General features: G+C 45.3%; 1 protein-coding gene across 1 annotated transcript in view; it reads left to right on the top strand.

The window, feature by feature from the left end:
* The window catches only part of SLC35G1 (solute carrier family 35 member G1), a 34,831-nt gene that overhangs the window by 9,485 nt on the left and 10,670 nt on the right, over positions 1–14,676 (top strand). The window contains exon 2 of the mRNA XM_083149370.1: positions 14,052–14,229. Coding sequence (XP_083005496.1) covers positions 14,052–14,229 — 178 coding nt within the window. The remainder of the gene's footprint in view (positions 1–14,051; positions 14,230–14,676) is intronic.

The following is a 14,676-nucleotide window of genomic DNA, read 5'->3' on the forward strand; positions in this document are numbered from 1 at the left end:
TTTTTTTTTTTTTTTTTGTTGCCAGACGGGCTAAAAAACCGGGAGGATACCTCACATTACCGGGAGACCGGGAGGAAGGAGCAAAAAACGGGATACTCCCGCTAAATGCGGGAGGGTCGGCAACCCTGGGTAACAGGTGGACAGGTAAAAAAGTTTGACAGGGACCCTCTATGTGTAAACTGATGACACACAGATGGTCAATGGCTTTTCTTTTTTTTAGGCCAAATCCTGTAGATTTCATGTTATGCGACCCCCATCCGCGCAAATGTGTACCCACGCGGGTTCGGTGTGCTTGGCACGCTTCGGGCAAGGTGGTGTTCTCCCCGTCACGCGCCACAGGTTACTATTCCCAATAGATGTCTATGTGGGTATTAAATGTTGAGAAAACATGTGAACCCCCCCCCCCCCCAAAAAATGAGTGTCGACTAATTGTGTCAACCCTGGCCATGCTAACCTTTTGTACTGTCGACATTTCATATGTCGAAATTTTGTACCTGTTGATTTAATGCGTGTCAGTGATATTCTGTAAATCTATTGACTGGCGACCAATACATTATTTATTTATTAACAGTTTCTTATATAGCGCAGCGTATTCCGTTGCATTGTCGATCGAAAAATGCATTAACATGTGTGATTAGTATTGCAAAGAGCAGCTGGCAGGGGAGGGGGTGAGTGGGTCCCCGCGACACTCACCCGCATCCTGTGCCCGCAGCCTCCTGTCTTATTCTGGTACAGATGAGACTGCATACACCTTTGCTTCCATCATGCCATACAGTATACTCAGTGGCGTAACTACCTAATTGTCGCCCCCCCGCTGCATATGTTTCGGCGCCCCCCTCCCCTCGGCCCCCTCCCTCCCCTCGGCGTACCTGCCTGGCCGTATCTGCCTGTCACGGTCCCGTCTCTCCCGGCGCCGGCTCCTGCTGCTATAATGAAAACGGACTCTTAGAAAATGGCTGCCCCCATACTGCAGACAGAAAACTGTCTGCAGTATGGGGGCAGCCATTTTCTAAGAGTCCGTTTTCATTATAGCAGCAGGAGCCGGCGCCGGGAGATACGGGACCATGACGGCAGGGCACCAGACAGCAGCAGGTAAGTGGTAACTATAGCCCCGCAGACCCCTGGCACCCACAGGTTCTATAGCTACGCCACTGAGTATACTGTTGCCCACTTTAGTGTGCCTTGGACGCCAAGAGGTAAATGTACTGTCATGAGTTCATCCGAGGTAGCATTCTTAGGGGTTTATTTACTAAGACGGGAGTTCTATTTCAGATGGGATGTTGTTATAGGCAACCAATCAGAGTCTACTTTTTATTTATTTAGCACCCTCTAGAAGATAATAGACAGATTCTGATTGGTTGCCCATAGCAACATCACATGTGAAATAGAATACACATCTTAGTAAATTGACCCCTTATATGTAAAATGCATCTCAGTAATTTACTAAATACAAATCACGGCACAGAGTTTGTTCAAATAGACATGGAGAATACAGTAGAACCTACATTTACGAACACACAGACCAACCGCCAAACTCTGTAGGACTTTTCATCGGCACCTCTACAACATGGAAAGTTACCAAGGCTCGCGCCTGCAAACACACTGCAAGTTGGCTCAAAATGCACTTTTCACATAGATCAGCTTTTGGGCAGCATGTCTGGAGAAACAAGCACGGGTCAGTGAGGTCTATGCAGTGCTTCTTCGTGTAAACGTTAAAAAAAAAACCCTGCAAGGGTCCCCCCTCCGAAGCATAAACACGGGCTCTTTGAGCTGGTCCTGTTTGTAAGAATACAGGGGGAAAAATTGCATGGGGGGGTTTGGGCTCTTCCTTTCACCGGTCCTGGCTCCAAAAATTACAGGGGGAAAGGAGGTAGGGGTCCCCCATATTTTTAAAACATGCACCAGGCTCCACTAGGGGGACTCACCCCTCTGGGGCACCCAAGGCCAGGGCTGAAGCCCAGGACTATGCTCGCCAGCCCTGTTAGCATTAAATGTAAAAAAAAATGAAGTAATATTGTGTTTTACTTGTGGAACTACAGGTCCCAGCAAGCCTGCCCGCATTCTGGTACTTGCAGAACTAAAAGTACCCGCATGCAGAGCTTTAAATGGCATACTGGTACCTGTAGTCCCTCCAGTAAAACAACAATAAAGACACTCACACCATAAAAGTACAGCTTTTTTACACATTCCACTCACTCTTGCATACATACCGGCACAGATACTTACCTATATCCCCTGTAACCATTTACGTCCCCTTCTTCAGCAGAGATCCATAGGTTTCCTGTAAAAAAAATAAACATACTCACCTAATCCAGTGTAGATCGGTCCTCTACGGTCCATGTAGGCATCCCAAGGGATAAAAACGAACTAACCGTAACCTTAACCCTTATACTATTTTATTTATTTATTTACAGTTTCTTATATAGTGCAGCATAGTCCGTTGCGCTTTACAATTGGAAACAACAGTAATTAAACAAACTGGGTAGAAACAAACCGACATGGGGGTAGGAGGGCCCTGCTCGCAAGCTTACAATCTATAGGCTAATTGCATCCTCACCCTAATAGACAGATAACCTAACAGTATTCTAACCCTAAATGTAGCCTAAACCTAACCTTGACCTTTGACCTAATTGCAGCCTAACACTAATAGACAGCTAACCCTAACCCTTGATATAGCATAATCCTGGCCATACACTACTGCGGCATATCGATAGTTAATGTCGCATATGATTTCCCTTGAGATGCCTGGCAGCTTCCTGGGAGTCCTGTACTTAGCATTTTGTACAAAATAGTGTATATCTTATGTGACAGATCGCATAGGATATGTCCACAGACACACATTATACTCATGATTACTTAACGTTCCTTCTAGATTTAAATAATGGTCTGAACATTCAAGCGACCCAACTTCAGATGTACTGTATCTTGCCATACATCACAGGTAGAAAAATGATGTACACCGATTATGATCAATCCTAACTGCAGCGGTGACAATCGGATGATCATTATGGCACATGGGCAGTGCGCCTAAGATGTTGAGAAAACATGTGAACCCCCCCCCCCCAAAAAATGAGTGTCGACTAATTGTGTCGACATTTCATATGTCGAAATTTTGTACCTGTTGATTTAATTTAGCGTGTCAGTGTTATTCTGTAAATCTATTGACTGGCGACCAATACATTATTTATTTATTAACAGTTTCTTATATAGCGCAGCGTATTCCGTTGCATTGTCGATCAAAAAATGCATTTACATGTGTGATTAGTATTGCAAAGGGCAGCTGGCAGGGGAGGGGTGAGTGGGTCCCCGCGACACTCACCCGCATCATGTGCCCGCAGCCTCCTGCTCAGACGGCTGCAGTGTCTTACTCTGGTACAGATGAGACTGCATACACCTTTGCTTCCATCGTGCCATACAGTATACTCAGTGGCGTAACTACCTAATTGTCGCCCCCCCCCCCCCGCTGCATATGTTTCGGCGCCCCCCTCCCCTCGGTCCCCTCCCTCCCCTCGGCGTACCTGCCCGGCCGCATCTGAAAACTGTCTGCAGTATGGGGGCAGCCATTTTCTAAGAGTCCGTTTTCATTATAGACCGGTCCTGGCTCCAAAAATTACAGGGGGAAAGGAGGTAGGGGGTCCCCCATATTTTTAAAACATGCACCAGGCTCCACTAGAGGGACTCACCCCTCTGGGGCACCCAAGGCCAGGGCTGAAGCCCAGGTCTATGCTCGCCACCCCTGGGCTGTGGGAGGGGTAGTTCATAGCATTAAATGTAAAAAAAGGAAGAAGTAATATTGTGTTTTACTTGTGGAACTACTGGTCCCAGCAAGCCTGCCCGCATTCTGGTACTTGCAGAACTAAAAGTACCCGCATGCAGAGCTTTAAATGGCATACTGGTACCTGTAGTCCCTCCAGTAAAACAACAATAAAGACACTCACACCATAAAAGTACAGCTTTTTTACACATTGCACTCACTCTTGCATACATACTGACACAGATACTTACCTATATACCCCGTAACCATTTACGTCCCCTTCTTCAGCAGAAATCCACAGGTTTCCTGTAAAAAAATAAACATACTCACCTAATCCAGTGTAGATCGGTCCTCTACGGTCCATGTAGGCATCCCAAGGGATAAAAACGAACTAACCGTAACCTTAACCCTTATACTATTTTATTTATTTATTTACAGTTTCTTATATAGTGCAGCATAGTCCGTTGCGCTTTACACTTAGAAACAAACCGACATGGGGGTAGGATATATCCACAGCACACACATTATACTCATGATTATTTAACGTTCCTTCTACATTTAAATAATGGTCTGAACATTCAAGCGACCCAACTTCAGATGTACTGTATCTTGCCATACATCACAGGTAGAAAAATGATGTACACCGATTATGATAAATCCTTACTGCAGCGGAGACAATCTGATGATCATCATGGCACATGGGCAGTGCGCCTGAGATGCATACACAGACCGATGATAATCGCTCAACTGTATGTGAAAATCGGGTTGGCTTCCATTTATGATCCTAGGTCAGTATAGACATTGTGACATTTGGACCTATATGAATGCAGATAAACTGACTGCATACCGTTGTGGGGAACACATTGTTGTCTTGAATGTGACTTTCCCTCTATTGGAATTATAAGTAATAGACGGTACACTCACTCCTCATTGTCCTTACAGATGACTGACGTTTTTAATAATGTTTGATGTTTACTTGAACTGAGTCTTCAACTGCTTCCAATGTGTTCCAGCCTGTAATGTGGGGCCGGTTTGCAGTTCCAGTCAGGTAAATTCTAAACTTGAGATAGAAGAGGAGATAAGAGAACCGTAAATTAAAAATACAAGAAGCGTTGGAGTTATGATTGGCTGCAAACAAAACTAATGGAATCATTGACAATTTACGGGATTTGGGACAGATTTCACCTGATTCCGGCGAATCAGGCCGAGAAGTCAGGGGAAATCGGCCCAAATCGGAAGTGGTCGGATGCCATCGCTCTGGGGCATAAACACAGAGCGATTTGTGCCTAATTTCTAAGCAATCTCACACTGGCCATGGCAGATCGCTCGGCACACATCACTGGTGCATCTCTGTGTGCTGAGGGATCTGTACTTAACTCATGCTTGCCTACCCTCCAGGAATGTCCGGGAGGGTGCCGGAAATCGGGTCCCCCTCCCGGCCCCCCGGAAAGGTAGGCAAGCCTCCCGGAATTGTTCCAGTACTCTGCGACCTCCTTGTCTGCAGGGGGTCAGTGGGAGCTGGCAAAGCGGCCGGGGCGAATTAACGCCTTGAAGGCTGTTAATACATCGCCCGGCCGCTAATCCCTGGGGGGGATTGCAGGGGACAGCCCCACCGTGCGTAACTCGGCGGGCTGTCACTAGCGCACGTTAGGTGCGCTAGTAATACATTAGGACTAACGTAACCCCCCCCCCCAGTTAACCAGCGTTAAGTGCATTTTTGCACTTAACGCTGGTTGATACATCTGCCCCAGTGTGTTTTACTTGTGGAACTACAGGTTCCAGCAAGCCTGCCCACATTCTGGTACTTGCAGAACTAAAAGTACCCGCATGCAGAGCTTTAAATGGCATACTGGTACCTGTAGTCCCTCCAGTAAAACAACAATAAAGACACTCACACCATAAAAGTACAGCTTTTTTACACATTGCACTCACTCTTGCATACATACTGACACAGATACTTACCTATATACCCCGTAACCATTTACGTCCCCTTCTTCAGCAGAAATCCATAGGTTTCCTGTAAAAAAATAAACATACTCACCTAATTCAGTGTAAATCGGTCCTCTACGGTCTATGTAGGCATCCCAAGGGATAAAAACTAACTAACCGTAACCTTAACCCTTATACTATTTTATTTATTTATTTACAGTTTCTTATATAGTGCAGCATAGTCCGTTGCGCTTTACAATTGGAAACAACACTAATTCAACAAACTGGGTAGAAACAAACCGACATGGGGGTAGGAGGGCCCTGCTCGCAAGCTTACGATCTATAGGCTAATTGCATCCTCACCCTAATAGACAGATAACCTAACAATATTCTAACCCTAAATGTAGCCTAAACCTAACCTTGACCTTTGACCTAATTGCAGCCTAACACTAATAGACAGCTAACCCTAATCCTTGATATAGCATAATCCTGGCCATACACTACCGCGGCATATCGATAGTTAATGTCGCATATGATTTCCCTTGAGATGCCTGGCAGCTTCCTGGGAGTCCTGTACTTAGCATTTTGTACAAAATAGTGTATATCTTATGTGACAGATCGCATAGGATATATAAACAGCACGCACATTATACTCATGATTATTTAACGTTCCTTCTACATTTAAATAATGGTCTGAACATTCAAGCGACCCAACTTCAGATGTACTGTATCTTGCCATACATCACAGGTAGAAAAATGATGTACACCGATTATGATAAATCCTTACTGCAGCGGTGACAATCGGATGATCATCATGGCACATGGGCAGTGCGTCTGAGATGCATACACAGACCGATGATAATCGCTCAACTGTATGTGAAAATCGGGTTGGCTTCCATTTATGATCCTAGGTCAGTGTAGACATTGTGACATTTGGACCTATATGAATGCAGATAAACTGACTGCATACCGTTGTGGGGAACACATTGTTGTCTTGAATGTGACTTTCCTTCTAATGGAATTATAAGTAATAGACAGTACACGCGCTCCTCATTGTCCTTACAGATGACTGACATTTTAATAATGTTTGATGTTTACTTGAACTGAGTCACTTCAACCGCTTCCAATGTGTTCCAGCCTGTAATGTGGGGCCGGTTCGCAGTTCCAGTCAGGTAAATTCTAAACTTGAGATAGAAGAGGAGATAAGAGAACAGTAAATTAAAAATACAGGAAGCGTTGCAGTTATGATTGGCTGCAAACAAAACGAATGGAATCATTGACAACTTACGGGATTTGGGACAGATTTCACCTGATTCCGGCGAATCAGGCCGAGAAGTCAGGGGAAATCGGCCCAAATCGGAAGTGGTCGGATGCCATCGCTCTGGGTCATAAACACAGAGCGATTTGTGCCTAATTTCTAAGCAATCTTACACTGGCCATGGCAGATCGCTCGGCACACATCACTGGTGCATCACTGTGTGCTGAGGGATCTGTACTTAACTCATGGTTGCCTACCCTCCAGGAATGTCCGGGAGGGTGCCGGAAATCGGGTCCCCCTCCCGGCCCCCCGGAAAGGTAGGCAAGCCTCCCGGAATTGTTCCAGTACTCTGCGACCTCCTTGTCTGTCCGTCGCCCCTGTGTGTATGGGGCATAAGTGTGACTTCAGTGAAGTTATTGGGAAATGATTTTCCCCTGCAGGCCTAGTAACTGGCAGTGGTTCAGGAGCACGTTGCTGAGTAATGCTGCACTGTGTAGGTTACTGGTTCATGTGTCACATGTTCTGCCAAACATAGAGAGACAGGCAGTACCTTCTCACTTATCAGTGTCATTACTCTGGGAACCAGTGCTCCGTTCTCTAATTGGATATTAATTGTGAATTAAATATGTTTTATTTCACATTAATCATTCTAAAATCAGCCAGACCTCACCAAGAGTATCCGCAATGTCAGTAAATGCTAACAAGTGACTGCGGCGGGGGAGGCCGGTGCGTCATTACTTATCTGCTGTTGCTGAGGACAGAGGGGGACATTTATCATGGTTTGTAAAGTGATAAAATGGAGAGGGATCATGGGGGGAAATGTACCATGCCCGTACTAAGGAGATCATTTACCAGCCAGCTCCTGTAATTTTTCAAGCAATGTGACATGGCCGATGATAGACTTTTTCTCTCTCCGAGCTTTGATGCATCTCCTTCAGAATGTTTAGGAGGTAATTCAATTAGTATTGTGGGGGTGCAGCTCCCGAGTTTAGGTCCCAGAGCTATTCAATTAAATGTGAATAATGTCTGTGGTAAACGTCATCTCCCGGACTTATGGCCTGATTCAGACCTGCTGGTAAATGCCGCCCCGCAAGCGAATATTAGGGGTTCTCTCTGTTGAGTGTTTGACTCTCTCTTTTGTTCTACTTTGAGTTAAGAACACTCATGAATAACAATATGCACCAAAGTGCAACTCAGTGGTGCAAAATGTGTTGCATTGAAAGTGTAGAATGGGAGCCGGTCTCCTGGGCTGGGGTTCCAGTCAGAGGGCCAGATGCACTAAGCTTCAAAAGTGATAAAATAGAGAGTGATAAACAGCCAGCCAATCAGCGCCTGTCTGACATTCAAACATAGGCCCTTATTCAGATCTGATCGCAGTACAAATTTGTTTGGAAAATGGGAAAAACCATGTGCACTGCAGGTGGGGCAGATGTAACATGTGCAGAGAGAATTAAATTTGTGTGAGTTATTTTGTTTCTGTGCAGGGTAAATACTGGCTGCATTATTTTTAAACTGCAATTTAGATTTCAGTTTCAACAAACCCCACCCAAATGTAACTCTCTCTGCACGTTACATCTGCCCCACCTGCAGTGCACATGGTTTTGCCCATTTTCCAAACAAATTTGTACTGCGCTCAGATCTGAATAAGGGCCACAGTCTGTGACATGAGAGGTAGGAGCTGATTGGCTGTCTGTTTATCACTCTCCATTTATCACTTTTGAAGCTTAGAGAATCTGGCCCAGAATGTCAATAAGTTCTGAATATCGACAGTCAGAATGTTGACATAGGAGTTAGGTCAGCATCTATAAGGCCGACATTCACAAATATTCACACATGGTCCAAATATTTACATCTTCATTATGTTGTTATTTAGGGGTACATTTACTAAGATGGGAATTCTACTGATGATTGAATGTTGCCAATAGAAACTAATCAGATTCTACTTCTTATTTATTATACACACTCTAGAACAGGACAGGCCAACCTGTGGCCCTCCGGATGTTGTGAGACTACAAATCCCAGCATGCCTTGCCACAGTTTTAACACTTCCTTATAGCAAAACTGTGGCAAGGCATGATGGGATTTGTAGTTTCACAAAATCTGGAGGGCTACAGGTTGGCCAGGCCTGCTCTAGAAGATAATAGAAATAATCTGATTGGTTGCTATGAGCAACACGCCATCTTCAATAGAACGCCCATCTTAGTAAATGTACCCCTTAGAATGTTGACGCCACAATATCACAAGGATATTTTTGGGTTCAATTTTAATATGAGGCCAAAAAAAAAAAGTTTGTTGACAGTCTGGTGTTGACATGGTAAATATCGACATTATGAACATATTAACATTGTAACCATGTCAGCATCTATGAATGTCGATAATTTCCTTGTTGACATAATGCCATGTCAACATTTTGACATTGTCATTTTTTTTAGGTTCAGAACCTGACGACATTCTGACTGTTGAATTTTCATGTCTTGCTCTTTTCATGCCACATTATTGCTAATGCAAACTCTTTCGAATTACTGTGCGCTCTTCAGCATTAAACACCCCAAATATGTCGGCAGTCTTGGCCCGAAAAATGAATACTCACTTTTGCATTCAGCGGAACCCCGCAGAGCGGGAACCTGACCCTCTCCTTCAGGGAGAAATTACTCTGTTCCTGGAATTCCCTGGGAATGTAGGATTGCCATCACCTGTGGTGAAACACCTTTCTTATCAATTACCTAGCTCCCCACAGGTGATGGCAATCCTACATTACCAGGGAAGTCCAGAAACAGAGCATTTTCTCCCTGAACGAGAGGGCCAGGTGCCTACAGTGGTTCTCAACCTCTGTCCTCAAGGAACCACTGAGGTTGGCAACCCCTCTGTAGGGCTAATGTGAAGGGTGTAGTCTGTAACAGGCGTAGCCGCATTGATCAGCAGTTATCAGAACTTCCCCACAGGTGCCAATGCTAAATATAAACTTTGAGTTGCAGATTTCTTATTCAAACACTGTATAATTATTAATCTGTCTAGCTGCAGTCGAACATTCATCTTACTGCGTGTACAGCCTCAATATATATTTCTTTATTGGTATGAAACATGGAGTATTCTGTGTGTGTACCTCCCAACATGACCCATTCCAGGAGGGCTACAATGCCCTGTTTTTTGACTTCCCTCTTAATTTATAATTACCATCACCTGTTTTAAACAGGTTAATTTATAAGAATTAGGGCGGGATGTAATAAGCAAAAAATGTGGTAAAACACCCATTTTCGGGGGTTTTACCGCATTTTGTAATGTACTAATACCCGGCCGCCGCGTCATCACAGGGCAGGGTATCGCCTATGGGCTTCTATCGCTGCCCGCCGCAAACCCACAGCCATCGCCTCCCCTCCCACTGACTTACCTTCCTGCAGGTCCTCCTGGACCCAGAACGTAAACCCCTCCTCCCCTAGCAACGCAGCTGGACGTCCTTCCGGCTGCAGGGGGGAGGAGAAGGCGTGAGGGGAGGAGGAGGCGCCCAGGGAGGTGACAGAGACCCCCACCCCCTCACACCACATCAAAGGTATCGCGGGGGGGGGGGGGGGGGGGCTCCGTCACCGCACTGCGATGCTAGCCGCATATGTTAATACATATGCGCTAGCATCGCTGCGGCAAGGGGTGGCGATGTATTTTAATACATCCCGCCCTTAGTGAGAAAAAAAATGCTGTTTTCTAAGCGATCTGTCTGGAGCGCTTAGAAATTAAGCACATATCGCTCCGTGCGTACACGCCATAGCGATGGCAATGTGCAGCCCCTTGCGTCCCCAAATAGCCACTCAGATCTTTAGCACATGTGAATAAAGAACACTGAGGGGCAGATTTATTAAGCCCGGTGAAGTGGCGGGGGACCCGGGGCAAGCTCCGTTACCACGGGGCACGTATATTTACCTTATGGAGAGCTGTAGGGGGGGGCAGAACAGCATCCAGTTAGCGAGGCTGCCCCACAGTAATCAGGACAGTTGGGAGGTAGAGGAGCTCCTGGTTCATAAACCAAAAAGTCTCCACACCGCATAGGATAGTTCTGACAGTTGGTTTTTGCTACATATAAACATCTATAGGTAAATGGCGTTAATGCCCAGAATGCATGCAATCAGTGTTGCAATTTATTGCGTTCAAACTTCTTTGCATAATTCATCGTGACCTTTTTCCCATCACTGCTAATTAGTTTGAAAGTGGAAAAATCCCTCTTTCAAATATGGGTGTGTCCATTTGTATGAGAGTGGCATCATCACTAATTTGTGCTGCTCTGTACCATTCGGGAGCAGATGACTTGCTTTACAGTCCTCTCTCTGCATGGGGATGACATTTGCTGTACCACAATTATCTATTATCTAGTTACCTTTATACAGGGTTGCCGACCCTCCTGGAATTCCCGGGAGTCTCCCGAAAATCGGGTCCTCCTCCCGGCCCCCCGGAAGGGTGGGCAACCCTCCCGGAATCTGGTGGACCCCCCTGAGCCCCCCGAATCGCGGCATTTAAATGCCGCAATCCGCGGGTCTCAGAGGAGGGGGCGGGGCTAAAATGGCACAATCGCGTCATTTTAGCCCCGCCCCCTCCATAGAGATCAGTCATTTGCCTGTTTCCCGTAATGGGGGCGGGGCTTAATGACGTCACAGTCAAGCCCCGCCCCCCGATCGGGTAAGGAAAGTCTCCTCTCCGGGCTTCTCCCGGAGAGGAGCATTTATAAGTCGGCAACCCTGCCTTTATATCTGAAGCCACAGATAATGAATCTTCCTTTCTATCATCTATATATATATATATATATATATATATATATATATATATATATATACACAGCAATATGCCGGCACTCAGGTAGATGAATCAGCAGGTGGGTGCCTTCCCAAACAAGTCATGCAGAGTCCAGTGGGGGAGGGGCGGCACTCCAAAGGAAATAATCACGCAGTCAAACAGTCATGAATGAAAGATAAAAAGTGTATTCTAGCGCCAAGCGCTTTCGGGAGTCACCCCGTCCTCAGGGCATCAATACACAGGAGAGAAGCTTCTCGCTTTCGGGAGTCACCCCGTCCTCAGGGCATCAATACACAGGAGAGAAGCTTCTCTCCTGTGTATTGATGCCCTGAGGACGGGGTGACTCCCGAAAGCGCTTGGCGCTAGAATACACTTTTTATCTTTCATTCATGACTGTTTGACTGCGTGATTATTTCCTTTGGAGTGCCGCCCCTCCCCCACTGGACTCTATATATATATATATATATATATATATATATGTGTGTGTGTGTCTAGTGTCTGATTGTGTGTCTCCGAAACACTGCCATCTGTTGGCAGTGAGTGAAACTGCATCTCTTTCTCTTACATGCACAAACACAGAGGCAACCACAAGACTAGCTTTCAATGCATTTGCTTTGAGCGGGCTTACTAGTACTAAATAATAATATATATTCTCCGGTGCGCCTTGAGTTATTTTGGTGATCTAATACTTTTGGTTTGGTGCTTAGGTGTCCATCTTGGTTCTGTGTATTAAGCCCCGTACACATGGTGAGATATTGGCTTATGGCCACTTTTGACTAAGGGGGTTATTCTAGTTCACTCGGAAAGGCACAATCACACTCTAATGGACAAAACCATGTGCACTGCAGGTGGGGCTGATGTAACATGTGCACAGAGAGTTAGATTTGGGTGTTTTATTGTTTCTGTGCAGGGTAAATACTGGCTGCTTTATTTTTATACTGCACTATAGATATCAGTTTGAAAAACACCCCCCACCCAAATCTAACTCTCTCTGCACATGTTACATCAACCCCCAGTGCACATGGTTTTGTCCATTAGAGAGTGATTGTGCCTTTTCGAGTGAACTAGAATAACCCCCTAAGAGATTTTGACTAGACGCACAAGAGATTTTGGCTAAGCGATTTTGTCTAACTAGTGATAGTCTATGATGTAGTCAAAATTGCCTTGCCTGCACAGTCTATCTATGCTAGGAGATGCGGGGGCGAATTTACCAAGCCTGCCAATTACGATCGATCCGTGGTACGAACCGGTCCAACCGGGATCGCCCGTAATCGTACGAAAATACGAATGGAGAATATGGCAAATTCACTAAGCTGCCGTTTTCTCCTGATTCGTATCTTCCGATGGTGATTTGACTCGTATTTGGCTGATACAGCTGCCAAATACATACAATGCTGTGTTTTTTCGGAACCAGGACTGGGCCAAGAGCCTGGTGCTGGTTATAGAAATACAGGGGGACCCCAGCTTTTTTCCACCTGTATTTATGTAGCCAGGACTGGCTCAATGAGCCTGGGACTGGTAATTGCCAGGCAGGGGGGACCGCACGCTATGTAATTAATTTATTTATTCTATTTTTTACACAGGGAAGCCTGCACGGATCTAACTGATCCTTACAGGCTTTAGCCCAAGATGCCTGGAAAATTAGGAGTATTTTCCAAGCGTCTATCATGCTGAATTATCGTCCGTATTCAGCTTATGGCCTGGTAGTAAATTTGGATTCCCCATTCAAGTGAATGGTGAAATACATACTGTACGTGTTCTTTCGATGGTGTATTCATTCGTAAAAATAAATACAAATTAATATACTGTTCGTAAAACGGATTACGCACACGTATTTTCGGCAAAAGCTAATTTACGGCCAGTAATTAACATCTAATGACTATGAATACAAGCGGTTGTAGCCATGCCATCTTAGTAAATTTTGCCCACTGACTAAGCATTGGTATCTAAGGAGAAAAAAAAAACTGGGAGATTTTGACTAACCTTCTAGGACAGGCATGTCCAAACTGTGGCCCTCCAGCTGTTGTAAAACTACACAGCCCAGCATGCCTTGCCATAGTTTTAGCATTCCTTAATAGCAAAACTGTGGCAAGGCATGATGGGACTTGTAGTTTCACCACAGCTGGAGGGCCAAGTTTGGACATGCCTGTTCTAGGAGATTTTGACTATCTAGTAAAAATCTCCCACCAAAATCTCACTGTGTAGACACCCTTTTAGGGTGATAGCTCGTTACGGAGTGTATGATCTCCTCAGATACTTTCATAGGTTGCAATATGTCACTGTCTCCATCCCTATCATGGCTGCACTAACCCATATTGTGTTGTATTTTCGCAGGGAAAAGAAAATGCGTTTGTCCGGGACTTGGACTCTTCTACACCGTCTTGTCCACCCTCTTCTTCTCATCGAGCTCCTTGCTGGTGAAGAAGATTGAAGACTTGCACTCGGTGCAGATCAGCGCCATCCGCTGTGTTTTCCAGATGCTGATTGTACTTCCAGGGTTAATTTATTACAAGTAAGATCCAAAAGGAAAATACCAAAACATATTGGAACACAACACTACATCTTCTAATACACAAGCTGATTGGTTGTTTTGGTCAACTTTTTCTCTCTGAGGGACAGATGTATCAAGCTTCAAAAAGTGATACAATGGAGAGTGATAAACAGCCAGCCAATCAGCTCCTACCCATCATGTTACAGATTGGGTTTGAACAATGATAAGTAGGAGCTGATTGGCTGGTTGTTTATCACTCTCCATTTTATCACTTTTTAAAGTTTGATACATCTGGCCCTCAGAAAGAAAAAGTTGACCAAAACATACGACTCACCTGCTCTCTGCTGGGATGAATTCGTGGTTACCGCACTTGGCAGCAGCTGCAGCTTTCTTCTTCCTGCTCTCCTCGACGGCTCAGTACCGCCGTCCAGTGCTGGCCCTGGGTGTGCCCAAAAAAAAGCTGGGTAG

Source organism: Crinia signifera, chromosome 6 (assembly GCF_055691185.1).
Source record: "Crinia signifera chromosome 6, ASM5569118v1, whole genome shotgun sequence".
NCBI classification, from domain to species: domain Eukaryota; kingdom Metazoa; phylum Chordata; class Amphibia; order Anura; family Myobatrachidae; genus Crinia; species Crinia signifera.